At 44.7% G+C, this 27,216-nt stretch overlaps 1 protein-coding gene across 2 annotated transcripts in view; it reads right to left on the bottom strand.

Moving 5' to 3' along the window:
* The window catches only part of LOC132381202 (DNA damage-regulated autophagy modulator protein 2-like), an 84,510-nt gene that overhangs the window by 36,143 nt on the left and 21,151 nt on the right, over positions 1-27,216 (bottom strand). Inside the window, exons 2-4 of one of the 2 annotated variants that reach the window (XM_059950499.1) lie at positions 22,288-22,476; positions 11,275-11,342; positions 1,193-1,332 (exon numbers count right to left, since the gene is read on the bottom strand). In XM_059950499.1, the coding sequence (XP_059806482.1) occupies positions 1,193-1,332; positions 11,275-11,342; positions 22,288-22,418 (339 nt within the window). In that variant the 5' untranslated portion in view covers positions 22,419-22,476. The remainder of the gene's footprint in view (positions 1-1,192; positions 1,333-11,274; positions 11,343-22,287; positions 22,477-27,216) is intronic. The other variant, XM_059950501.1, reaches the window with a different exon arrangement.

Consider the following 27,216-nt stretch of genomic DNA (forward strand, 5'->3'; position numbering starts at 1 on the left):
GATCAAACCACTCCACTCCAGATCCTCAATTGCATCACTGCATTGAGAAACCCCACAGAACTGGCCTTAAGACATAGGACAAGAATTATGCCATTTGGCCCTTTGAGTCTGCTCTGCCATTCCATCACAGCAGACTTATTATCCCTCTCAACCTCATTCTCCTGCCAACACCCAGTAACCTTTAACACACTCGCTAATCAAAAACCTAGCAAACTCATTAAATATACCCAATGACTTGGCCTCCACAGCTTTTTATGGCAAAGAATTCCAAGATCCATCACCTTCTAGCTTAAGAAATTCTTCCTCATATCTGTTCTATAGATACGTTCCTCTATTCTGAGGCTGTGTCCTCCGATTCTTAACTCCATCACTATAGGAAATATCCTTTCTATGCCCACTCTATCTTGACATTTCAATATCCATTTGGAGTTTGAGGCGACTTGATATGTCTTACAGGCAAGTTTCTCAGGTGCCTCATTCTAACTGGTCGCACCACTGTCTGGTACAGAGCAGCCACCGCACAGGACTAGAAAAAGTTGCACACTCAGCCAGCTCCATCGTTGGTACCAGCCTCCCCAGCATCAAGGACATCTTAAAATGGTGATGCCTCAAGAAGGGTGACATCTATCATTAAGGAACCCCATCTTCCAGGACCTGCCCTCTTCTCATTGTTACCATTGAGTACAAGGTAGAGGAGCCTACAGACACACAAGCCACATTTCAGAAACAGCTTCTTCCTTCCTGCCATCAGATTTCTGAATGAACAATGAATCCTCAATATTTTAATGCTCTATTTTGCACTACCTGTGCAATACAGTACTCATTGTAATTCATTGTTTTTATTATTCTTTATTGCAGTCATTATGTACAGCTGGCACAAAACAAAAAATTTCACAACATAGGCCAATGACATTAAATCTGATTCAGATTTGGTAGGCTTCAATGAGATTACTCCCTCATTCTTCTAAACTCCAGCGAGTATAGTCCCAAAGCCATCATACATTAACCCTTTCATTCCTGAGATCATTCTCATGAACCTCCTCTGTACCTTCTCCCTCTCTATTACTCAGGGTTATGGTCCAACTGAAGATTGAAGGGAGTAAGCAGATTAATGAATCTGCAAGTCTAGATGGGCCAAAAGGCCTATTCCTAAAATATTATCCTTTTTTTTAATCCACGTCTCATTTCTTACCTGGAAGTTGGCCACAATGCAGAGGCCCAGGCAGCTGATCAGACCCAGGGCTAGGCCTATCTGATTCAGCCTGAAAACAGTGACTTCTCCTCGGTTCAGAGCCTGCACCTGTTTGTAACGCACATACATCGTTCCCACACCTGTGGGGTAAAAGACCAGGAAACGGCTTAGGGTGAAATGCAAACTACTTGGAACTTTTCTTGATTAGTAAGAGTACCAAAGGACAGAGCTTGTTGTCGGCAGTTTTGGGCTTCATGTCTAAGAATGGAGAGGTTTGGGACAAGTTCATTTTTACACACAGAAAGCGGTAGATAACGTTTACTGTAATGAAGTGTACTGAGAGGTTGCTCATGGATAAAATCAACTCCTGTCCAAGCAAGGACCTGGACCCGCTGCAACTTGCCTGTCGCTACATTAGGTCTACAGTGGATGTAATCTCACTGGCTCTCCACTTGTCCACCTGGACAATAGTAATACCCAAGTACGGCTACTGTTTATTGTGTTCAACACAATCATATCCTCAGTTCTAACCAAGAAGCTCCAAAACCTGGACTTCTGTACCTCTCTCTGCAACCAGATCCGTGACTTCCTCACCAGGAGACCACAGTCAGTGAAGATTGGAAATAACATCTCCCCCTCATTGACAATCAACACTGGGGCACCTCAAGAATGCGTGCTTAGCTCCCTACTCTACTCCTCCCTACACCCACGACTGTGTGGCTAGGCACAGGCCAAACAGCAGCTAGAAACTTGCCGATGAAATAACCATTACCGGCAGAATTTCAAGCAGGTGAAATTTTGAGAGGGCAGTTTGTATGTTCCTGCCAGGATTAAAGGCAAAGTTAACAGGCATAGGGAACCTTGGTTTTCAAGGGATATCGGCGATCTGGTAAAGAAAAAGGGAGCGGTGTATAGTAGGTACAGGCAAAAAAGAACAAATGAGGTACTTGAAGAGTATAGAAAATGTAAGAAAATACTAAAGGAGGAAATCAGGAAGACAAAAAGACGACATGAGGTTACTTTGGCAGCTAATGTGAAGGTAAACCTGAAGGGTTTCTACAAGTATATTAAGAGTAAAAGGATAGTAAGGGACAAAATTGGTCCCCTAGAAGATCAGAGTGGTCGTTTATGTGTAGAGCATCACGAGATGGTGGAGATCTTAAAACAGTTTTTTGCATCAGTATTTACTCAGAAAACTGGTATAGCGTATACAGAAGGAAGGGAAACAAGCAGTAGTGTCATGGAACATATAGAGATTAAAGAGGAAGAGGTGCTTGCTGCCTTACAGTGAATAAAGAGAGATAAATCCCCCGGGCCTGACATGATATTTCCCTGGACTTTAAGAGAGACTGGTGCAGAAATTGCAGGGGCCCTGGTAGAAATATTTAAAATGTCCTTAGCCCGGGGGCAGTGCTGCTGACATGTAGGCCACACAGTCCAGCAATAAACCTGTGAGCTGGACTTGCAGCATTCCACATTATCGATGTCCACCAGGGTCTTGGGATCACAAGAGACACAACTAGGACGATCATTCGCTGTCTGACGCCTCTCTGGTGCAGGCAGCAGCAACTCCAACTCCTTCAGTTTCTCCACCAATGAGCAACTTGTTGATGGGTTAGAAGTACAGTATTTTTAAGTTCTTAATGTCCAGCAGGGTCTTGCGATCGTAACAAATAAGTTTAAAAAGGATAACTCTAGTTGACCCTGGAGAAGCCGCTGCAATCAAACACACCACCATCTAAGGCCTTCTGCAGGCTCCCTGTTTCCTCAACACTGCCTGCCCTTCCACCTATCTTTGTGTCATCACAAACTTGGCCATAAAGCCGGCAATTCTGTCATCTAAATTAATGGCATAGAATGTGAAAAGGAACAGTCCCTGTGGAAAACCAGGAGCCACCAACAGCCAACCAGAAAAGGCCCCCTTTATTTCCACTCTTTGCCTCCTGCCAGTCAGCCAATCTTAAGACCATACGACACAGCATCAGAATTGGGCCATTCAGCCCATCAAGCGCGCTCCGCCATTTCATCACGGCTGATCCCGTATCCTACTCAACCCCATACACATGCCCTTTTACCATCTCCCTTATGTCCCAACAGATCAGGAATCTATCAACTTCCATCTTGAATATTCCCACAGACTTGGCCTCTACCACAGTCTGTGGCAGAGCATTCCACAGATTCACTACTCTTTGGCTAAAAAAAATCCTCCTTGCTTGTGTTCTAAAAGGTTGCCCCTCAATTTTGATGCTGTGCCCTCTAATTCTGGAGGAAACATTCTCTCCACATCCCACCTTATCTAGTCCTTTCAACATTCAGTAGATTTGAACAAATTCACCCAAGCATTCTTCTAAATTCAAAGCTGCCAAACTCACCTTTTATGTTAACCCCTTCATTCCCAGAATAATCTTTGTGAACCTCCTCTGGACTCTCTCCAATGACAACACATCCTTTCTGACATAAGGGGCCCAAAAGTGTTGACAATTCTCCAAGTGCAGCCTGACTAATGTCTTATAAAGGCTCAGTATTATCTCTTTTCTTTTATATTCTAGTCCCCTTGAAATAAATGCCAATATTGCATTTGCCTTCTTTACCACAGACTCAACTTGTGAATTAATCCCTTTTTACCTCTTCTATTTGAATCTGCTCCTCATTTAGATAATAGTCCACACTATTGCTCCTTTTACCAAAATGCATTATCATGCATTTCCCAACACTGTATTCCATCTGCCATTTTTCTGCCCATTCTTCCAATTTGTCCAAGTCCTGCTGCAATCGCATTGCTTCCTCAGCACTACCTACCCCTCCACCTATCTTTGTATAAACCACAAACTTTGCTACAAGGCCATCAATTCCAGTATCTAAATAATTGTCAAACAATGTGAAAATTAGTGGCCCCAATACTGACCCTGAGGAACACCACTAGTCACCAGCAGTCAACCAGAAAAGGCCCTTTTTATTCCCACTCGTGCCTCCTGTCTGTCAGCCATTCTGCTAATCATGCCACTATCTTTCCTGTAACACCGTAGGATTTTATCTTGTTAAGCAGCCTCATGTGAGGCACCTTATCAAATGACTTTAGAAAATCTAAGTAAACAACATCCACTGCCTCTCCTTTGTCCACTCTGCTTGTTACTTCCTCTAAGAACTTTAAAAGATTTGTCAGGGAAGATTACCCTTAACAGAAACCATGCTGAATTTGAATTATTTTATCTCCAACTACCCCAAAACCTCATCCTTAAAAATAGACTTGACAACTTTCTCAACCACTGACGTTAGGCTAACTGGCCTATAATTTCCCTTCTTTTGCCTTTGCAATGTGTAATCTTCCAGTCCTCCAGGACCATGCCAGAATCAAAGGATTCTTGAAAGATCATGATCAATTCATCCAATATCTCTTCAGCAACCTCTCTCACTTCTCTGGAATGTAGTTCAGCTGGCCCAGGTGACTTATCCACCTGTAGACCTTTCTGTTTACCTGGCACGTTTTTCTTTGTAATAGCAATGGCACTCATTCCTACTCCCTGACACTCATGGAGCTCTGGCACACAGCTATTATGGTCCATATTAAAGAATGAAGCAGATTACTTATTAAGTTCATCTGCCATTTTTTTCTTCCCCATTACTAGCTCACCAGGATCATTTTCCAGTGGTCCACCATTCAGCTCTCAACTCCATTTTATTTTTTATAGAACGAAAAAACTTCTGGTATTATTGGCTAGTTTGTCCTCATATTTCATTTTTTCCCTTCTTGCATCTTATTTAGCTGTCTTTTGTTTGATTTTAAATGCTTCCCATTCACTTTTGCTACCTTCTATGCCCGCTTTGAAAGGGAGAATATAACTGCAGCTGTGAAGATCCCTGCTGCACCTGATGACCCTGAGACCTCTGTCTCGGAGGCCAAATGTTAGGCTGCCTTTAGAGAGGGTGAAACCTCACAAGGTGCAAGGTCCCAATGGAATACCTGGTAAGGCTCTGAAAACCTGTGCCAACCAACTAGCAGAAGTACTCAAGGACATTTTCAACCTCTCACTGCTATGAGCGGAAGTTCCCACTGGCTTCAGAAAGGCAACAATTATACCAGTGCCTAAGAATAATAATGTGAGCTGCTTTAACGAATGTCATCTGATAGCACTCACATCAGGTTGGTCACAAGAAGACTGAACTTCTGCCTCAGTAAGGACCTGAACCCACTGCAATTTGCCTATCGCCATAATAGGTCAACAGCAGACACAATCTCAACGGCTCTTTACACGTCTTTAGACCACCTGAACAACACCAGCACCTAAGTCAGGATGCTGTTTATCGACTATAGCTCAGCATTTAATACCATCATTCACACAATCCTGACTGAGAAGTTGCAGAACCTGGGCCTCTGTACCTCCCTCTGCAATTGGATCCTCAACTTCCTAATTGGAAGACCACAATCTGTGTGGATTGGTGATAACATCTCCTCCTCATTGACGATCAATACTGCTGCACCTCAGGGGTGTGGCTAGGCATAGCTAATATACCATCTATAAATTTGCTGATGATACAACCATTGTTGGTGGAATCTCAGATGGAGACGAGAGGGCATACAGGAGCAAGATATGCCAACTAATGGAGTAGTGTCGTAGCAACAACCTTTCACTCAACGTCAGTAAGATGAAAGAGCTGATTGTGGACTTCCGGAAGGGCAGGTCAAAGGAAAACATACTAGGCCTCATAGAGGGATCAGAAGTGGAGAGAGTGAGCAGTTTCAAGTTCCTGGGTGTCAAGATCTCTGAGAGCCCAACCTGGTCCCAACATATCGATGCGGTTATAAATAAGACAAGACAGCAACTATACTTCATTACGAGCTTAAAGAGATTTGGTATGTCAACAAATATACTCAAAAATTTCTATAGATTTACCGTGGAGAGCATTCTGACAGGCTGATCACTGTCTGCTAGAGAGGGGCTACTGCACAGGACCAAAAGAAGCTGCAGAGGGTTGTAAATTTAGTCGGCTCCATCTTGGGTACTAGCCTACAAAGTACCCAGGACATCTTCAAGGAGCAGTGTCTCAGAAAGGCAGTGTCCATTATTAAGGACCTCCAGCACCCAGGGCATGCCCCTTTCTCACTGTTACCATCAGGTAGGAGGTACAGAAGCTTGAAGGCACACACTCAGCGATTCAGGAACAGTTTCTTCCCCTCTGTCATCCGATTCCTAAATGGACATTGAATCCTTGAACACTACCTCACTTTTTAAATATATATTATTTCTGGCTTTGCATGATTTTTAATCTACTCGATATACGTATACTGTAATTGATTTACTTACTTATTATTATTTATTTATTTTTTATTTCTTCTATATTATGTATTGCATTGAACTGCTGCTAAGTTAAATTTCATGAGACATGCTGATAATAATAAACCTGATTCTGATTCCTTCGTCATCCTTTTACCTCTTCCACCTATTCCCTTCCAGCATCTCACTTCATCCACCCTCCCTCACACACCCACCGCCCTCTCGCCCAGCCTCACCTATCACCTGCCAACTTATTCTCCTTCCCTTCCCCCAGCTTCGTATTCTGGTTTCTGCCCCCTTTCTTTCCAGTGCTGATGAAGGGTCTCGGCCTGAAATGTGGACTGTTTATTCCTCTGCACAGATGCTGCCTGACCTGCACTTGTTGTGTGTTCCCTCCTCCCACAGCACATCCAGTCCATCACATGCTCCAGCACTCCCTCAGACTATGCTCATTCACGGTAAATTATTCTCCACACCACTCTTACGTAGCAGTTAGAACAACACTGTTACAGCTCAGGTGTCAGAGTTCAATCCCAGCATCCTCTAAGGAATCCCCATAGAATTTGTGGTTTTTCTCCAGGTTCCCTGGTTTCCTCCCACAGTCCAAAGATGTACCAGCTAGTTTAATTGGTCATTCTAAGTTGTCCTGTGATTAGGTTACAGCTAAATCAGGGTTGTCTGGGTAGCTGTGTGGTGTGTCTGAAAGGACCAACTCCGACTTCACACTGTATCATTAAATCAGGGTTGTCAGGGTGGCTAGCTGACGCATTTTAGCTGGGAGGACTCACTCCAACTCCACACTGTATTGCTAAAAATAAAATAAATATCTGGGGGCAGCTATTTCACAGAATACTGGATCAGTCAGAGTCACAGAACATGACTGCTCAGCCCATCTACATGCCAAACTATTATTCTACCTAGTACCATTGATGTACCCAGACCATAGCCCTCCATACCCCTCCCCAAACAAATTTCTCTTAAATGTTACAATCAAACTTGCGTCCATCACTTCCACGGTCTCACAACCCACTGAGCAAAGAATTTCGTCCTCCGGTTCCCCTTAAACATTTCACCTTTCACCCTTAACCCATGACCTCTAAGTCATAGTGTAGGATTTGTGGCGTTTCTGAGCTGTGAAACTTCCGCGACATATGCCTCTGGATGCAGTGTGAGCACCTTTAAAAATAAATTATTTAATACAATCAAGTTACTAGTTTTAATTTGTTAACATTATAAAATGATTACCATGTGATAGGTTATTAAAGAGTGTGGATAAGGCCATGTTAGTCTGTAATACTATCAGAGAGGAATATGTCTCCATGCGTGGTCAGGAACAGTCTTTTCCCTAGGTAGGTCAGTCAAAAACCAGAGGACATAGCTGAGGGTACGAGGGGAGAGATCTAAAGGGGACATGAGGAGCAGGTTTTTCACTGAGCAGGTGGCGAGCATGTCATCTCCAAAAATAAAGTAATTAAATGAACTAAAATGACTGGGCCCAGTACACACATACTCCTGTTATGCAAACATTTTGTTTAATTTTACTTGCGCAGGAGGAGAACAGCTAGTTTGATAGAATTGGCTTATCAATTATGGAAATTGACCACTTGGTTTAAATTCTGTATTTGCAAGATCATTCACCATTCACAATAGAGGTACTAAAAGTCAATTGAAACTGCAAGCTGACAATTGATCATATTTTGAATTTGGTAAGGCAATTGTCCCTTTGTTGTTGGGAACGCTTCACATCCTTCCATAATTTCAACCTCATCTGTCTCCAGCACTCCCTATTGTGTAAAGAGATGCTAGGTTTTAGGAAGGCCTTTCTGGAAAAGTCTCACTTGTCTGGTTTGAGTACGCACTGCCATAGCCACCCCAACCTATCTCATCTCTAGTAAGCAGAGGTGTGTCTGGTAGTCTCACTTGTCCACAATTGCCCCAGGCTATTCTTGCCTGGTGTTGTTTTCAAGTCCTTGCCTTCCCGGAGGTATCACAGGTTTGAGGAATGAGGGAGTAGAGATGGGTACAATTACAATGTTCAAAAGAAATTTGGACAAGTTTACAGATAGGAACAGTTGCAAAGAATGTGGTGCAAATGCAGGCAGACGGGACGAGCTCAGACATCCTGGTCAGTATCGGCACTGGACCGAAGAGCCTGTTTCCATGTACGACCCACAAATTGACAGGGGGATTGAGTTACAGAAGCTCTATCAAACACTTGGAGTATTGTGTTCAGTTCTGGTTGCCTCATTACAGGAAGGATATGGAATCTTTAGAGAGGGTGCGGAGATTTACCAGGATACTGCCTGAACTAGAAAGCATGCTTTATGAGGATAGATTGAGTGAGCTAGGACTTCTCTTTGGAACAAAGAAGTATGAGAGGTGATGTAGAAGTGTACATGGTAAGAGGCACAGATGGAGTGGACAGTCAAAGTGTTTCACAGGGAAGAAATGGCTAATACAAGGAGGCATAAGTTTAAAGTATTTGGAGGAATGCAGAAGGAGGTTTTTTTTTTACAGTGCGTGGTCGATGTGATGGCAGAAGCAGATGCATCAGAAGCATTTAGGAGTATCTGAGATGGGCACATGGATGATAGAGAGATGGAGGCTATGTGGGAGATCTGGTCACCTCATTAAAGGAAGTGATAGTCTGAAATACTATTTCATCTGTGAGAGAGGATAATGTCCTCAGCCACATTACACCTTCTTTGCTCGAGACTGATACCAGCATATAGAAAGAGATAGATTGAGGTAGATAGGGTGGCTTGGTAGCATAATGGTTAGCACAAACGCTTTACAGCTCCAACGTTCACTGATCAAGGTTCAATTCCCACCGCTGTCTGGAAGGAGTTTGCACGCTCTCTCCATGACCATGTTGGTTTCCTCCGGGTCCCCTCACATCCCAAATATGTGCAGGTTAAGGTTAATAAGCTGAGGACAGGCTATGTTGGCGCGGGAAGTGTGGCGACACTTGCTGGACTCCTCGGACTCTGCTGGTCATTGACACAAACTACTTCATTGCACTGATGGGAGACGGGTTACTGAAGCCTTAAAACCAATCGCTTTGGGCAGATGGGGATCACCATACGCGGTTGACAGCTCATTTAAAAGGAAAACTCTTCTCTCAAACCTCCACTGCCTTGCAGCTATACCCACTCATGGGAAAGGCTTCAGGAGTAAATCCCGAGGAAAAATCCGGAGCTGGAGTCCCTAATGCAGTCCTGCATTGAGTTCAACGCTGACTGGCAACTCCTGCACTGTCACTGATGCCAAATCCTTTGGCTTCTTCATCTGCGTGGAGAGGGGGAGCCTGCTACATGGGCAACAGCTTACTCTCCATATCATACTGCCCTGGCTTGTGAATCACATACACAGCTGGGATGCAACATCCATGATCAATCCTGACCAGCAGAGGCTATCAGACACACATTTTAATTCCATGTCCCATTCCCATTCTGATATGTCTATCCATGGCCTCCTCCACTGTCAAGATGAAGCCACACTCAGGTTGGAGGAACAACACTTTATATACCGGCTGGGTAGCCTCCAACCTGATGGCATGAACATTGACTTCTCTAACTTCCGTTAATGCCGCTCCCCTTCTTACCCCATCCCTGATATATTTTTTTTTCTCTCTCTGCCCATCACTCTGCCTGTTCTCCATCTCCCTCTGGTGCTCCCCTCCCCCCTTTCTTTCTCCGTAGGCCTCCTGTCCCATGATCCTTTCCCTTCTCCAGCTCTGTATCCCTTTTGCCAATCACCTGTCTGACTCTCAGCTTCACCCCACCCCCTGAAGTCTTCTCCTATCGTTTCGCATCTTCCCCTCCCCCTCCTACTTGCAAATCTCTTACTATCTTTCCTTTCAGTTAGTCCTGACAAAGGGTCTCGGCCCGAAACATCGACAGCGCTTCTCCCTATAGATGCTGCCTGGCCTGCTGTGTTCCACCAGCATTTTGTGTGTGTTGCTTGAATTTCCAGCATCTGCAGATTTCCTCGCGTGAGGCTATCAGACTGTTTAATTGCTATTTTCTAATGGTTTAATGATTAATCGTCTGCTTGCATTTTATATAATTACTTATATACAAGAAACTGCTTAGCCTTTTTCTGATTGGTCACAATATGTATATCGAATTGCTCAGTGTGCCCCTACTGGCCACTTCATTCAGAGACAGTGCAGAAAAGGCCTTCGAACCTCGCCGCCCAGCAACTCCTGACGACCCTGATTTAACCCTAACCTAATCAAAGGACAATTTACAATGACCAGTTAACCTACCCAGTATGTCTTTGGACTGTGGGAGGAAACTGGAGCACATGGAGAAAACCCACGCATTCCATAGGGAAGATGTACAGAGAGGATGCCGGGATTGAACTCTGAACTCAGGCGCCTCAGCTGTAATAGCGTCATGCTGGCCCCTATGCTAAGGTGGCACCCTATGGTATGATGGTACTATGGTAAGTATGATACGATTCTGTAAGTTTCTCATGGTGTTGCATTATTTGAACAAGCACTTTCTCATTGGTTGATTGACTATTATCTGAAAATTTGAATGGAGTTTTTATCTAACAATAGCTGATCACAAGGCAGCTCCATCTCTCAGTTATTTTCTCTCCCTTCACTTAATATACTTCCCTCACTGTTTGTTTCAATTTCCCTTTGTTCTATCAATGCTTAATAGGACAACTATGAAGCGAGAACTTCTGTGCCTCTTTCCTGACTTCCGAAAGAACCTTGGATTAACACACCAGAATCCAACACTGCAGAACGAGAGCTGCGACAGAGATGTTTACAATGAAGCAGAGTATGTCCCTTACCTAGGAATGCAGAAATGGTCAACATGATGCCAAACAGACAGCGTTCGGGTGGAGTTGTCCCTGTGTCACTGTGATGGAAAAACAGAGCAAATGAGCATTCAAGAATGGGAAAGTAAAGTTATCACATCGATATCGAAACATACAGAGAAAAACACTCAACGACCACTTTATTAGCTACCTCCTGCCACTGAGGATATGAAGCCCACTTACTTCAAGGTTCATGCGTTCAGAGATGCTCTTCTGCACATCTTTGCAGGCGCCAACTAATCTGGACACTCTCCCTGGCCTCTCTCAATTTCACCCATAAAACTTACACTCACTGAATGTTTTCTCTTTTTATACCAGTCTCAATAAACTCCAGATACTGTTGTGTGTGAAAATTCCAGGAAATCAGTAGTTCCTGGGATAATCAAATCAACAATCATTCCACAGTCAAAGTCACTTGGACTACATTTCATCCCCATTCTGATGTTTAGTTTGAACAACAACTCACTTTGTTGGCACACTTTTACAGTGGCATGCAAAAGTTTGGGCATCCTGTTCAAAACTTCTGTTACTGTGAATAGTTAAAGTGAGTAGAAGATGAACTGATCTCCAAAAGTCATAAAGTTAAAGATGAAACATTCTTTTCAACATTTTAAGCAAGATTAGTGTATTATTTTTGTTTTGTATAATTTTAGAGTGAGAAAAGGAAAGGAGCACCATGCAAAAGTTAGGGCACCCCAAGAGATTTACGCTATCAGATAACTTTTACCAAGGTCTCAGACCTTAAATAGCTTGTTAGGGCTATGGCTTGTTCACAGTCATCGTTAGGAAAGGCTAGGTGACGCAAATTTCAAAGCTTTATAAATACCCTGACTCCTCAAACCTTGTCCCAACAATCAGCAGCCATGGGCTCTTCTAAGCAGCTGCCTAGCACTCTGAAAATTGAAATAAATGATGTCCACAAAGCAGGAGAAGGCTATAAGAAGATAGCAAAGTGTTTTCAGGTAGCCGTTTCCTCAGTTTGTAAAGTAATTAAGAAATGGTAGTTAACAAGAACGGTGGAGGTCAAGTTGAGGCCCAGAAGACCAAGAAAACCTTCCAAGAGAGCTGCTCGTAGGATTGTTAGAAAGGCAAATCAAAACCCCTGTTTGACTGCAAAAGACCTTCAGGAAGATTTAGCAGACTCTGGAGTGGTGGTGCACTGTTCTACTGTGCAGCGACACCTGCACAAATATGACCTTCATGGAAGAGTCATCAGAAGAAAACCTTTCCTGCGTCCTCATCACAAAATTCAGCATCATAAGTTTGCAAACCCTAACCCTAAACAAGCCTGATGCATTTTGGAAACAAGTCCTGTGGATTGATGAAGTTAAAATAGAACTCTTAGGCCGCAATGAGCAAAGGTATGTTTGGAGAAAAAAGGGTGCAGAATTTCATGAAAAGAACACCTCTCCAACTGTTAAACACGGGGGTGGATCGATCATGCTTTGGGCTTGTGTTGCAGTCAGTGGCATGGGGAACATTTCACTGGTAGAGGGAAGAATTAATTCAATTAAATACCAGCAAATTCTGCAAGCAAACATCACACTGTCTGTAAAAAAGCTGAAGATGAAAAGAGGATGGCTTCTACGACAGGATAATGATCCTAAACACACCTCAAAATCCACAATGGACTCAAGAGGTGCAAGCTGAAGGTTTTGCCATGGCCCTCACAGCCGCCTGACCTAACCATCATCAAAAATCTATGGATAGACCTCAAAAGAGCAGTGCATGCAAGATGGCCCAAGAATCTCACAGAACTAGAAGCCTTTTGCAAGGAAGAATGGGCGAAAATCCCCCAAACAAGAATTGAAAGACTCTTAGAAAGTGTTTACAAGCTGTGATACTTGCCAAAGGGGGTGTTACTAAGGACTGACCATGCAGGGTGCCCAAACTTTTGCTTCAGGCCCTTTTCCTTTTTTGTTATTTTGGAACTATAAAAGATGGAAATAAAAAAGTAATCTTGCTTAAAATATTAAAGAAATGTGTCATCTTTAACTTTATGCCTTTCGGAAATCAGGTCATCTTTTACTTGCTTAGCTATACACAGTAGCAGAAATTTTGACCAGGGGTGCTCAAACTTTTGCATGCCACTGTAATTGGTTGATTAGATATTGGCATAAATGATCAGGTGTACTGGTGTATCTAATAAAATGGCAATTGATCAGCACCTCGGGGTCAAAGCCGTGGAATTCCTCACCCAGAGAGCCATGGAGGCTGAGTTGCTGACAGGGGAATAGGGGAAGTCTCAGGATGGAGAAAGCCACGAAGGGGGAGAGACAGAGGGGGCAGAACAAAGGAAGCAAAAAGATGAAAGGGGTTCTGGCGAAGGGACGGGGCGGGGAGAGAAAGCGGAGGAGGGCAAGGGGGCACGGGATGAAGTAGGGTGCTAGTGAGGGGGAAAATGGGGAGGGGGTGGGCAAGGGAAAGGGGGAACAGATGAGAGCCAAGGGGGAGGGACGGGTCAGGTAAGGGGGCGAAAAAGAGGATGATAGAAAGACAGTGTGGGCAGCAGAGAGCATTATAATCACCAGATGGGAAGGAAATGTTGACTTTATACTAGGTTAGATAAAGGAACAGGAACAACTTTAGTATGCAGTTTCACTGTGCCCCCTGTTTCAGGACTAATTAACCCTTTCACTTCCTAGTTCTATTCGTTTAGCTGCCATTTTGAACAGTATTACAATGCCAATCATAGATCAGTATGATAGAAACATTTACTAACTTTATAGGGAAGGGATTTCAGAGTATTGGAGCCAGTTTGTGACTAATACTGGGCAAAATCTGAAAGGATTTTTTAAAAACTTAGAAATTCACTTCTTTCTTCCTCAATTTTGGTTTAATCAGACCATAGAACCGTCTCCCAGCTGACTTCAGAGTATCTCACATGCCTTCTGGCAAACTCTAGCCAAGATTCCTTGAGAGCTTTTTTATCCCCCCAACAGCAGCTTTCTCTTTACCACGCTCCCATGAACCTACAACTGGTGAAACACCTGGGCAACAGTTGCTTTATGCGCAGTCTCTCCTATCTTAGCCACTGAAGCTAGTAACTCCTCCATAGGTGTCATAGGTTCTTTGATGGCCTCCCTCACTAGTCCCCTTCTTACACAATCACTCAGTTTTCGAGGACAGCCTGCTCCAGGCAGATTGACAGTTTGCCATATTTTTTCCATTTCCTGATGATTGACTTAACCGTACTCAAAGGGATATTCAGTGACTTGTAAACTTTCTTGTATCCATCTCTTGACTTGTACATTTCCATAACGTTTTTGCAGAGCTGTTTGAAGTGTTCTTTTGTCTTCAGCAGCAGTTGGACCCTCCAGATACAGGTGCATTTTTATCACAATTATTTGAAGAACTTTGAATGCACAACCATCTCCAAAAACAGCTCTCCATTTAACTAATTATGTGATTTCTTAAACCAATTAGCTGCACCAGTGATGTTTTGGTGTCATATTAAAGGGGGTGAATATTTATGCAATCAATTATTTTATATTTTATATTTGTAATTAATTTAGATCACTTTGTAGAGATCTGTTTTCATTTTGACTTGAGTCTTTTTCTGTTGGTCAGTGTCAAAATACCCAAATTAAATCCACTGTGATTCAATGTTGTAAAACAATAAAACATGAAAACCTCTGGCACAGAGTCTGGCCCTGTGGTTCAGAAGGGTAGGGAAAGGAAGAGGATAGCAGCAGTGATAGTTAAGGAGTCAGACAGGTGATTCTGTGGACACAGGAAAGAAACTTGAATGTTAGTTTGCCTCCCAGGTGCCAGGGTCCAGGATGATTCTGATCCTGTCCACAATATTCTGAAGTGGGAAGAAGAGCCAGAGGTTGTGGTACATATTGGTACCAATGACATAGGTAAGAGAAGGGAGGATGTCCTGAAAAAAACAGTACAGGGAGTCAAGAAGAAAGTTGAGAAGCAGGACCACAAAGGTAGTAATCTCTGGATTACTGCGTGTATCATGCAACAGTGAGTATAGGAATACAATGAGGTAAACTGCGTGGATGGGGGATTGGAGCAGGGGCAGGGATGCAGATTTCTGGATCATTGGGATCTCTTCTGGGGCAGGTGTGACCTGTACAAAAAGAACAGGTTCCACTTGAATCCCAGGGGGACCAATATCCTGGTGGGGAGGTTTGCTAAGGCTATTGGGGAGAGTTTAAACTAGAACTGCTGGGTGGTGGGAACCAAACTGAAGAGACAGAGGAAGAGGTGGTTGGCTCACAAATAGAGAGATTGGAGAGTGTGGGAGGGAGGATAAGCAGGTGATAGAGAAGGGACGTGCTCAGACCAATGGTTTGAGATGTGTATTTTAATGCAAGGAGTACTATCAACAAAGCGAATGAGCTTACAGTGTGGATCAGTACTTGGAGAAATGATGATGTGGCCATTACAGAGACTTGGATGGCTCAGGGGCAGGAATGGTTACTTCGAGTGCCAGGCTTTAGATGTTTCAGAAAGGACAGGGAGGGAGGCAAAAGATGTGGGGGTTTGGCACTGCTGATCAGAGATAGTGTCATGGCTGCAGAAAAGGAGGAAGACATGGAAGGATTCTCTACAGAATCTCTGTGGGTGGAAGTCAGAAATAGGAAGGAGTCGATAACTCTACTGGGTGTTTTTTATAGACATCCCAATAGTAACAGAGACATCAAGGAGCAGATAGGGAGACAGATACTGCAAAGGTGTAATAATAACAGGGTTGTCGTGGTGGGAGATTTTAATTTCCCAAATATTGATCGTCATCTCTCTAGAGCAAGGAGTTTAGGTGGGGTGGAGTTTGTTAAGTGTGTTCAGGAAGGTTACCTGACAGAATATGTAGATAAGCTTACAAGAGGAGGCTGTACTTGATCTGATATTGGGAAATGAACCTAGTCAGGTGTTAGATCTCACAGCGGGAGACATTTTGGAGATAGTGATCACAATTCTATTTCCTTTACTATAGCATTGGAGAGGGATAGCTACACAGGCTGTTGTAAATCTCATCAAGAAGAAAAGAAGAGCTTATGAAAGGTTCAAAAAACTAGGTAATGATAGAGATCTAGAAGATTATAAGGCTAGCAGGAAGGAGAAATTAGGAGAGCCAGAAAGGGCCATGAGAAGGCTTTAGCGGACAGGATTAAGGAAAACCCCAAGGCATTCTACATGTGAAGAGCAAGAGGATAAGATGTGAGAGAATAGGACCAATCAAGTGTGACAGTGGAAAAGTGTGTATGGAACTGGAGGAAATAGCAGAGGTACTTAATGAATACTTAGTTTCAGTATTCACTATGGAAAAGGATCTTGGCGGTAGTAGGGATGATTTACAGTGGACTGAAAAGCTTGAGCATACAGACATTAAGAAAGAGGATGTGCTGGAGCTTTCAGAAAGCATCAAGTTGGATAAGTCACCAGGACCAGTCGATATGTACCCCCAGGCTACTGTGGGAGGCGAGGGAGGAGATTTCTGAGCCTCTGGCAATGATCTTTGCAACATCAAAGGAGATGGGAGAGGTTCTGCAGGATTGGAGGGTTGTGGATGTTGTTCCCTTATTCAAGAAAGGGAGTAGAGATAGCCCAGGAAATGATAGACCAGTGAGTCTTACTTCAGTGGTTGGTAAGTTGATGGAGAAGATCCTGAGAGGCAGGATTTATGAACATTTGGAGAGGCATAAAATGATTAGGAATAGTCAGCATGGCTTTGTCAAAGGCAGGCTGTGCCTTACGACCCTGAATGAATTTTTTGAGAATATGAGTAAACACATTGATGAAGGTAGAACAGTAGATGTAGTGTATATGGATTTCAGCAAAGCATTTGATAAGGTACTCCATGGGATCCAAGGGGACATTGCTTTGTGGATCCAAAACTGGCTTGCCCACAGAAGGCAAAGAGTGGTTGTAGATGGGTCAAGGAGAGGTCACCAGTGGGGTGCCTCATGGATCTGTACTGGGACCCCCTACTCTTCGTGATTTATATAAATGACCTGGATGAGGAAGTGGAGGGATGGGTTAGTAAACTTGCTGATGACACAAAGGTTGGAGGTGTTGTGGATAGTGTGGAGGGCTGTCAGAGGTTACAGCGGGACATTGATAGAATGCAGAACTGGGCTGAGAAGTGGCAGATGGAGTCAACCCAGATAAGTGTGAGGTGGTTTATTTTGGTAGGTCAAATATGATGGCAAGACTCTTGGCAGTGTGGAGGATCAGATAGATCTTGGAGTTCGAGTCTACAGGACACTCAAAGCTGCTACGCAGGTTGACTCTGTGGCTAAGAAAGCATACAGTGCTTTGGCCTTCATCAATCATGGGATTGAGGTTAAGAGCTGAGAGTTAATGTTGCAGCTATATAGGACCCTGGTCAGACCCCACTTGGAGTACTGGTCACCTCACTACAGGAAGGATGTGGAAACCATAGAAAGGGTGCAGAGGAGATTTACAAGGATGTTACCTGGATTGGGGAGCATTTCTTAGGAGAATAGGTTGGGTGAACTCAGCCTTTTCTCCTTGGAGCGACAGAGGATGAAAGGTGACCTGATAGAGGTGTATAAGATTATAAGAGGCATTGATCGTGTGGATAGTCAGAGGCTTTTTCCCAGGGCACAGTTTTAAGGTGCTTGGAACTAGGTACAGAGGTGGTGTCAGGGTTAAGTTTTTTTTTACATACTGTGATGAGTGCGTGGAATGGGCTGCCAATGATGGTGGTTGAGGTGGATACAACAGGGTCTTTTAAGAGACTCCTGGATAGGTACATGAAGCTTAGAAAAATAGAGGGCTATGGGTAAGCCTAGTAATTTCTAAGGTAAGGACATGTTCAGCATAGCTCTGTGGGCTGAAGCTTTTCTATGTTTCTAAATCTTGCAAGGGGGGGTGGGGAATGGATGGATGGAGGGGGTGAGTGTGTGTTTTACATATATGTATAGTATATAAACAAAACAGAAATACTATATACACACATACACACTCTGATATATATGCATCTGAAAAAACACACACACACACACTATTAAGAAGGCGTACAGTGTATTGGCCTTCATCGATCATGGAATTGAATTTAGGAGTCGAGAGGTAATGTTGCAGATATAAAGGACCCTGGTCAGACCCCACTTGGAGTACTGTGCTCAGTTCTGGTCACCTCACTACAGGAAGGATGTGGAAGCCACAGAAAAGGTGCAGAGGAGATTTACAAGTATGTTGCCTGGATTGAGGAGAATGCCTTATGAGAATAGGTTGAGGGAACTCAGCCTTTTCTCCTTGGAGCGAAGGAAGATGAGAGGTGACCTGATAGAGGTGTATAAGATGATGAGAGGCATTGATCATGTGGATAGTCAGAGGCTTTTTCCCAGGGTTGAAATGGTTGCCACAAGAGGCTACAGGTTTAAGGTGCTGGGGAGTAGGTACAGAGGAGATGTCAGGGGTAAGTTTTTTACTCAGAGAGTGGTGAGTGCATGGAATGGGCTGCTGGCAAAGGTGGTGGAGGTGGATATGATAGGGTCTTTTATGAGACTTTTGGATAGGTACGTGGAGCTTAGAAAAAGCGCTATATGTAAGCCTAGTATATATATGCACACATCTAGATTATATGTGTATATATATATATATACATACACGTACACACACACACATACACACACACTTTTTATTATGTCTATATATATGCACATATGTATAATATACCTAGTATATATTATATACACACATACTGTATATGCATACACACAAATGCATACACTCAGATAGATACACAAATACTATCGATACACACACAGATATTTATAAAAATGTAAATAGAACACATACACAGAGGAAACCCAAGACATGCAAACTCCTTACAGATGACATTGTAATTGAACTCCATTATGCTAACCACTACAAAACCATGTTAACCATGGTGCCATAAATGGACTTCTTCCTACAATACCTACCACACAGCAATATCTACAGCTTTTCATTGATTACAGCTCACCGTTTAACACCATCACAACTGATTTGGTATATCAGCACTCTAGCAAACTTCTATCTAGAGAGCAATCTGACTGGTTGACTGTAGACTTCGGGAAGGGGAAGTCAGAAGAACACACGTCAGTCCCCATTGAGGACCCAGCAGTGAGCAGAGCAGCTTCAGGTTCCAGGGTGTCAACATCTCTCAGGAATTTACTGAGCCTAACATTCTGATAAAAATCACAAAGAAAGCATATGCCAGCAGCTTACTTTATTAGAAATTTGAGGCGGTTTGGTATTTCACTAAAGAGTGTTGAATCGGTGGAATGCTCTGCCACAGGCTGTGGTTGAGGCCAAGTCCACGAGTATAGTTAGAGCAGATGGTGACAGATTCCTGTCTGGTAGGGGCATAAGGGAAATGGTGAGAAGGCAGGTATATAGGGTTCAATTGAATCAGGGATCAGCCATGCTGAAATGCCAGAACAGATTCCATGGGCTGAATGGCCTATATCCTTTGGTCTTATGGACTAGTTGAAGCTGACGGGAAGGTAACAGTAACTCAAATAAGCATGTGTTACAACAGCAGAAAACCACACTGGGTTCCACTACTGTGGCCACTGCATACATATTTGTTGTTATAATAATTTTTTATGTATTGCACTGTTCTGCTGCCACAAAACAACAAATTTCATGACAGTAATAACAAACTGGATCCTTCCCCACTTCAGCCATTTTGTAAGTTTGAGTGCAAATCTGGAGCTTTTTCTGTAAGGGCTGCGGGAGTTGATAGCAGTTTTCAAGGCTGAGATAAGCTGATGTTTGTTGGACGTGGAACTGCAGGAATAGAGAATTGAGTCACAGAGCTAATGATGAAATAGTCACATCACTTCACATCTCTTCCTCACTTGTGTGGTGACAACACTAACAGATGATCTAAAATTCTTTAGATTGTCCCAAATTGGCTTGCTATTTGTTTTTTGCCCACATTTCTTCTCTTTTTCTTTAAGAAAGAAATAAGAGACAAAACAGAAAACTACAAATTTGCTGCTTTGACATCAGTTGTCAAAAATATGTTGAAATCCATCAGTATGGACACAAGACCATAACACACAGGAGCAGAGGTAGGCCATTGTGTCTGCTCTGCCAATCTATCATAGCCGATTTATTATCCTTCTCAACCCCATTCTCCTGCCTTCTCTGTGTAACCTTTGATGTCCTGACTAATCAAGAACCTATCAACCTCTGCTCTAAATATACCCAATGACTTGGCCTCTACAGCAATCACTGTCAATGAATTCTACAGATCCACCACAATCTAGCTAGAGAAATTCCTCCTCATCTCCTTCTAGATGGACCTCCCTCTATTCTGAGGCTGTGCCCTGTGGTCCTAGACACCCCACTGTAGGAAACATCCTCTCCATGTTCACTCTATCTAGGCCTTTCATCACTTGATGATTTTCAGTGAGACCCCCCCCCCCATTTTTTTCTAAACTCGTACAGGCTCAGAGCCATCAAACATTCCTCATACATTAACCTTTCATCCCTGAAATCATTCTCATCAGTTGCCTCCAAATCATCTCCAATGCCAGCACATCCTTTTTTAGGTAAGCAACCCAAATCTGCTCATAATACTTCAACATAATAGTTCACAATAACCCAAATTCTCCATGTACAAGATGTCATAATAGTGAACTTAGAAATTATAATACAAATGATTTGGAAGAGTTGAGGATTAAGGATCAAATTCCTTCATGTTACAGTTATACGTGTCAGGAATTTGCTGTGGTGAGTTGGTCAGGATGAGACAAGCAACAGAAAAAACAGCTTCAACAATTATACAGAAGAAAGAATTACATTCAGTGGCCATTTTATTCAGTGCCTCGTGTACATAATAAAGTTGCCACTCAGTGTATGTTCACGGTCTTCTGCTGCTGTAGCCCACCTACTTGAAGGTTCGATGTGTTGTGTGTTCAGAGATGCTGTACTGCACTCCACTGTTGTAATGCGTGGTTTTTACATTACTGCCACCTTGAACCTGTTTGGCCTTTCTCCTCTGACCCCAAAAAGGAGGCTCCCTTTGCTTTCCAGTCCGGATGGAGGGCCTCAGCTCGAAACATTGACTGTTTTCCCCTCTATAGATACTGACTGATCTGCTGAGTTTCTCCAGCATTTTGTGTGTGTAACTTACTCAAGATTTCTAGCATCTACAGAATTTCATGAGTGTAAACCTCGTCCCAAATGTCTTTAACTTCTGGCAATTTCTCCTCCTTTTTTTCCACTCACCATTTTGGTTCCATCTCACCCCTCTCTTCCCCTCACCTGCCCATTAATATCATTCTGGTGCCCCTCCTCCTTCCCTTTCTCCCATGGTCCACCTTCCTCCCCTATTAGATTTCTTCTTCTTCAGCCTTAATTCTTCCACCTATCACCTTCCAGCTTCTAACTTCATCCCCCACCCACTTTCCCTCTCACCTGGTCTCACCCATCACCTGCCATCTTGTACTTCTTCCCTCTCCTCCTACTTTTGTATTCTGGCTCTGCTCCATTCCTTTCTAGTCCCGCTGAAGGGTTTTGGCCTGAAACATCAACTGTTTACTCATTTCCTGCTCCCTTCCTCCATCACTCTGTGGGTATTGCTCTGGATTTCCAGCATCCGCAGAATCAACTACCAATTCCAATTATTCCACATACTCATGTACTTCCTCCCAGATTATAATTCTAACTGGTTCCCAACAGCCTTCCTCAATCATGGAGTTGACAGAGGGTGGTCCGTACTCCCTCTGCTGCCTGGGAAAACCCACCACCTGCACTGGACCCCCCACCGACTACCTGACAGACCTGATATACAGTACCAACGAGTCTGTGACCACAACAGTCCTTCACCTGTCCCCCCATCACCTGACAGACCTGATATACAGTAGAACAAGTCTATGACCACGACAGTCCTTCACCTGTCCCCCCCCACCCCACGACAGTCCTTCACCTGTCCCCCACCCCACGACGGTCCTTCATACCTCCACCCCACCACGGTCTTTCACCTGTCCCTCCCCCCCCACCCCGACTGACCTGATATACGGTACCAATGGGTCAACATGGTGCAGGGTAACTGCTGTGATGAAGGAGAAGACAAAGGCGGCCCCTGACCAGATGACCAGGGCAGCTGGAAGAAAGCTCATCCCATGTTGGAACCACCACATCTCCACCAGCTCAGCACTCCAATCCTGTGGAGGAAGAGGCAGCCACCTACTCAGTCCGCTGGAAGGAAAAAGACAGAACCAGGCTTCAATGTACAGGCCAAGTGGAGGCTCAACTAACAGACAGCAAATCTCCTTCGGCAGCAGTCTCAGTTCCTCATACACATCACTGAGCTTTCTCCTCCCACGTGCTAGCAGGAAACAGGCTTCCGGCTCCCTGACATTTTACCTCCCCTCACCACACACAGTTCTACTGAAGTGTGGGGCCTTCCCTCACACCTGCACACTTTGAAAGCAGAGATACGGCAAAACCACAATCCTGCAAGTTGGTTGCATGCTCAGGCACAGCAGCCTCTCTGAGGCCAACCAAAGGTGTTCTTGCCTTTTTAAAAATGTCTTCTTTTAATAATTAAAAGAAAGTGCTTGACATTGAGAACTTTGGCCAAGGAGCTGGAACTGGTGCAGACTGTGTTGCTGACCACAAAAGAGATACCAGAGTCAGTGTGCAGTCCAACAGCGAGTGATAGCTTTGGATGTTTCTCTTGTGACTGCAGGACCCTATTGACATTAGTAATGTAGAATGCCACAATACTAGAACACTTCACTGGTTTAATGGCGAGACTAGAGGAGCTGTGGCACGGACTAGGCCTCATGCCTGTTGTAGCATTCAGGGAGAGGAGATGCTAGAGGTGGTGTGGTGCAGTCTCCATGCTGGTTTGGGACATGGCTGCTTTCCAGTATTCGCTCAGTGGAAGACACGCTGGATTGCGTGCATGCATGCGCTGGTCTGCAGACTGCACAGAACTTTTTGTTCTTGCCAACAACACCTGTGCACCATCAATTTACAGAACAAGTCACTCGGAGACCTTTGCTCTACACTTTTATGTGACTGCTTACTGCTGTCTCATTTGTGCTATATCTGGCTTGTGCGGGTACTGGCCCGTTTTGATTGGCTCTGTTCGTGGGTTTTATACAATGACAATTAAACTTGGACTTTGTGAAAAGGGGAATAACTAGAAGATGGCGCCAAAACTGGAGGTCCAGGAGTCAGTCGCAGAGTGGCGAATATCCTGACTGGTTGTATCATGGCCCGGTATAGAAACAATGTCCAGGACCACTGAAAGTGTGGACACAGTCTAGACCATCGCAGGATCCCACCACTGAGCACATCTACAAGGTGCTCTGCCTAAGAAAGCAGCCTCCATCATTGACATCCCAACTGTGTTCGGCATCAGGGAGGTGTACAGGGCCAGGTTCACTCCACCCATCACTCAACTCATTCCACAACCACGACTCGTTTTCAATGACTCTTTATTAATTATTAATTATTTTGTATTTGCAGTTTGTTTGACTGTCTTTGTGTACAGATTTTCATTGTCATTATTGTGTTTCTTTGTACTTACTTAATGCACACAAGAAAATGAATCTCAGGGTTGTATGTAGTGACTTTAGAAATAAATTTACTTTGAACTTCCCTCACACCTGCACACTGGGGAAATGGTGAAAACCACCATCCTGGGCTGGGCATTGTAAATAAAGTAAACAGCCAGATGGTCTGCATCCGAGGGTTCTAAAAGAGGTGGCTCAGGAAATTGCGGATGCATTGGTAATCATTTTCCAATGTTCCTTAGATTCAGGATCAATTCCTGAATATTGGAGAATGGCTAATGTTATCCCACTTTTCAAGAAGGGAGGGAAGGAGAAAACGGAGAACTATCCTAACGTCAGTCGTGGGGAAGATGCTTGAGTCCATTATTAAGGACGAAATAGTGGCATATCTTGATGGCAGTAATAGGATTGGGCCGAGCCAGCATGGATTTACCAAGGGCAAATCATGCTTGACTAATCTGTTGGAGTTTTTTGAGGGTGTAACAAGGATGTTAGACGAGGGTAAGCCAGTGGATGTAGTGTACCTAGATTTTCAGAAGGCATTCGATAAGGTGCCACATAGGAGATTGGTGAGTAAAATCAGAGCTCATGGCATTGGGGGCAGGGTTTCAACATGGATAGAAAACTGGTTGGCAGATAGAAAGCAAAGGGTAGCAGTGAATGGGTGTTTCTCGGACTGGCTGGAGGTGACTAGTGGGGTACCACAGGGCTCTGTATTGGGACCACAGCTCTTTACGATTTATGTCAACGATTTAGATGAGGGCATTGTAAACTATATCAGCAAGTTTGCTGACGATACTAAACTGGGTGGCAGTGTGACATGCGAAGAGGACGTTAGGAGAATACAGGGAGACTTGGATAGGCTGGGTGAGTGGGCAGATACTTGGCAGATGTCATTCAATGTGAATAAATGTGAAGTTATCACTTTGGAAGCAGGAACAAGAGGGCAGAGTATTGTCTGAACGGTGTAGAGTTAGGTAAGGGAGAAATGCAAAGAGACCTAGGAGTCCTAGTTCATCAGTCAATGAAGGTGAATGAGCAAGTGCAACAGGCAGTGAAGAGGGCAAATGGAATGTTGGCCTTTATTACAAGGGGAATTGAGTACAAGAGCAAGGATGTCCTTTTGCATTTGTACAGGGCCCTGGTGAGACCACACCTGGAATATTGTGTACAGTTTTGTTCTCCAGGTTTAAGGAAGGACATTCTGGCAATTGAGGAAGTGCAGCGTAGATTCACTAGGTTGATTCCTGGGATGGCAGGGCTGTCTTACACAGAGAGATTGGAGAGATTGGGCTTGTACACACTGGAACTGAGGAGATTGAGAGGGGATCTGATTGAAATGTTTAAGATAGTTAAAGGATTTGATACGATTGAGGCAGGAAATATGTTCCAGATGTTGGGAGAGTCCAGTACCAGAGGGCATGGATTGAGAATAAGAGGTCAGTTATTTAAAACAGAGTTGAGGAAAAACTTCTTCTCCCAGAGAGTTGTGGAGGTGTGGAATGCACTGCCTCGGAAGACGGTGGAGGCCAATTCTCTGGATGCTTTCAAGAAGGAGCTAGATAGATATCTGATGGCTAGGGGAATCAAGGGATATGGGGACAAGGCAGGGACTGGGTATTGATAGTGAATGATCAGCCATGATCTCAGAATGGCGGTGCAGACTCGAGGGGCTGAATGGTCTACTTCTGCACCTATTGTCTGTCACCCAATAAGACACCCAAACTGCAGTCACCGTCAACATTGTAGCTGAGACTTACTAGTTGTTTTAGGTTCACAGGGATGATTTTGAGACAGAGAGGGGAGTTGGGGGATCAGATTAGGATTTAGGTACAGGGACGTGGCAGAGTTAGAGTTTAGGGACAGAGATGTAGGGAAGTCAGAGATCAGATGGGCGACGAAGTGAATCCAGGGTCTAGGCCTCCACTCCACTCGGTGAGAAAGGACATCCGGAGTCCCTCCCTCCACTCCACTCGGTGAGAAAGGACATCCGGAGTCCCTCCCTCCATTCAGTGAGAAAGGACATCCGGAGTCCATCACTACACACCACTCAGTGAGAAAGGACATCCAGAGTCCCTCCCTCCATTCAGGGAGAAAGGACATCCGGAGTCCCTCCATTCCACTCAGTGAGAAAGGACATCTGGAATCCCTCCCTCCACTCCACTCGGTGAGAAAGGACATCCGGAGTCCCTCCCTCCACTCCACTCGGTGAGAAAGGACATCCGGAGTCCCTCCCTCCACTCCACTCAGTGAGAAACGACATCCGGAGTCCCTCCCTCCACTCCATTCAGTGAGAAAGGACATCCGGAGTCCATCACTACACTCCACTCGGTGAGAAAGGACATCCAGAGTCCCTCCCTCCCTCCATTCAGTGAGAAAGGACATCCAGAGTCCCTCCCTCCACTCCACTCGGTGAGAAAGGACATCCGGAGTCCCTCCCTCCACTCCACTCACTGAGAAACGACATCCGGAGTCCCTCCCTCCACTCCACTCGGTGAGAAAAGACATCCGGAGTCCCTCCCTCCACTCCACTCAGTGAGAAAGGACATCCAGAGTCCCTCCCTCCATTCAGGGAGAAAGGACATCCGGAGTCCCTCCACTCCACTCAGTGAGAAAGGACATCTGGAATCCCTCCCTCCACTCCACTCGGTGAGAAAGGACATCCGGAGTCCCTCCCTCCACTCCACTCGGTGAGAAAGGACATCCGGAGTCCCTCCCTCCCTCCATTCAGTGAGAAAGGACATCCGGAGTCCCTCCCTCCACTCCACTCGGTGAGAAAGGACATCCGGAGTCCATCACTACACACCACTCAGTGAGAAAGGACATCCAGAGTCCCTCCCTCCATTCAGGGAGAAAGGACATCCGGAGTCCCTCCACTCCACTCAGTGAGAAAGGACATCTGGAATCCCTCCCTCCACTCCACTCGGTGAGAAAGGACATCCGGAGTCCCTCCCTCCACTCGGTGAGAAACGACATCCGGAGTCCCTCCCTCCACTCCACTCGGTGAGAAAGGACATCCGGAGTCCCTCCCTCCCTCCACTCGGTGAGAAAGGACATCCGGAGTCCCTCCCTCTACTCCATTCAGTGAGAAAGGACATCCGGAGTCCCTCCCTCCACTCCACTCGGTGAGAAACGACATCCGGAGTCCCTCCCTCCACTCCACTCGGTGAGAAACGACATCCAGAGTCCCTCCCTCCCTCCACTCAGTGAGAAACGACATCCGGAGTCCCTCCCTCTACTCCATTCAGTGAGGAAGGACATCTAGAGTCCCTCCCTCCACTCCACTCGGTGAGAAAGGACATCCGGAGTCCCTCCCTCCACTCCACTCGGTGAGAAAGGACATCCGGAGTCCCTCCCTCCACTCCACTCGGTGAGAAAGGACATCCGGAGTCCCTCCCTCCACTCGGTGAGA

Source organism: Hypanus sabinus, chromosome 25, assembly GCF_030144855.1.
Source record: "Hypanus sabinus isolate sHypSab1 chromosome 25, sHypSab1.hap1, whole genome shotgun sequence".
Classification (NCBI taxonomy): Eukaryota; Metazoa; Chordata; class Chondrichthyes; order Myliobatiformes; family Dasyatidae; genus Hypanus; species Hypanus sabinus.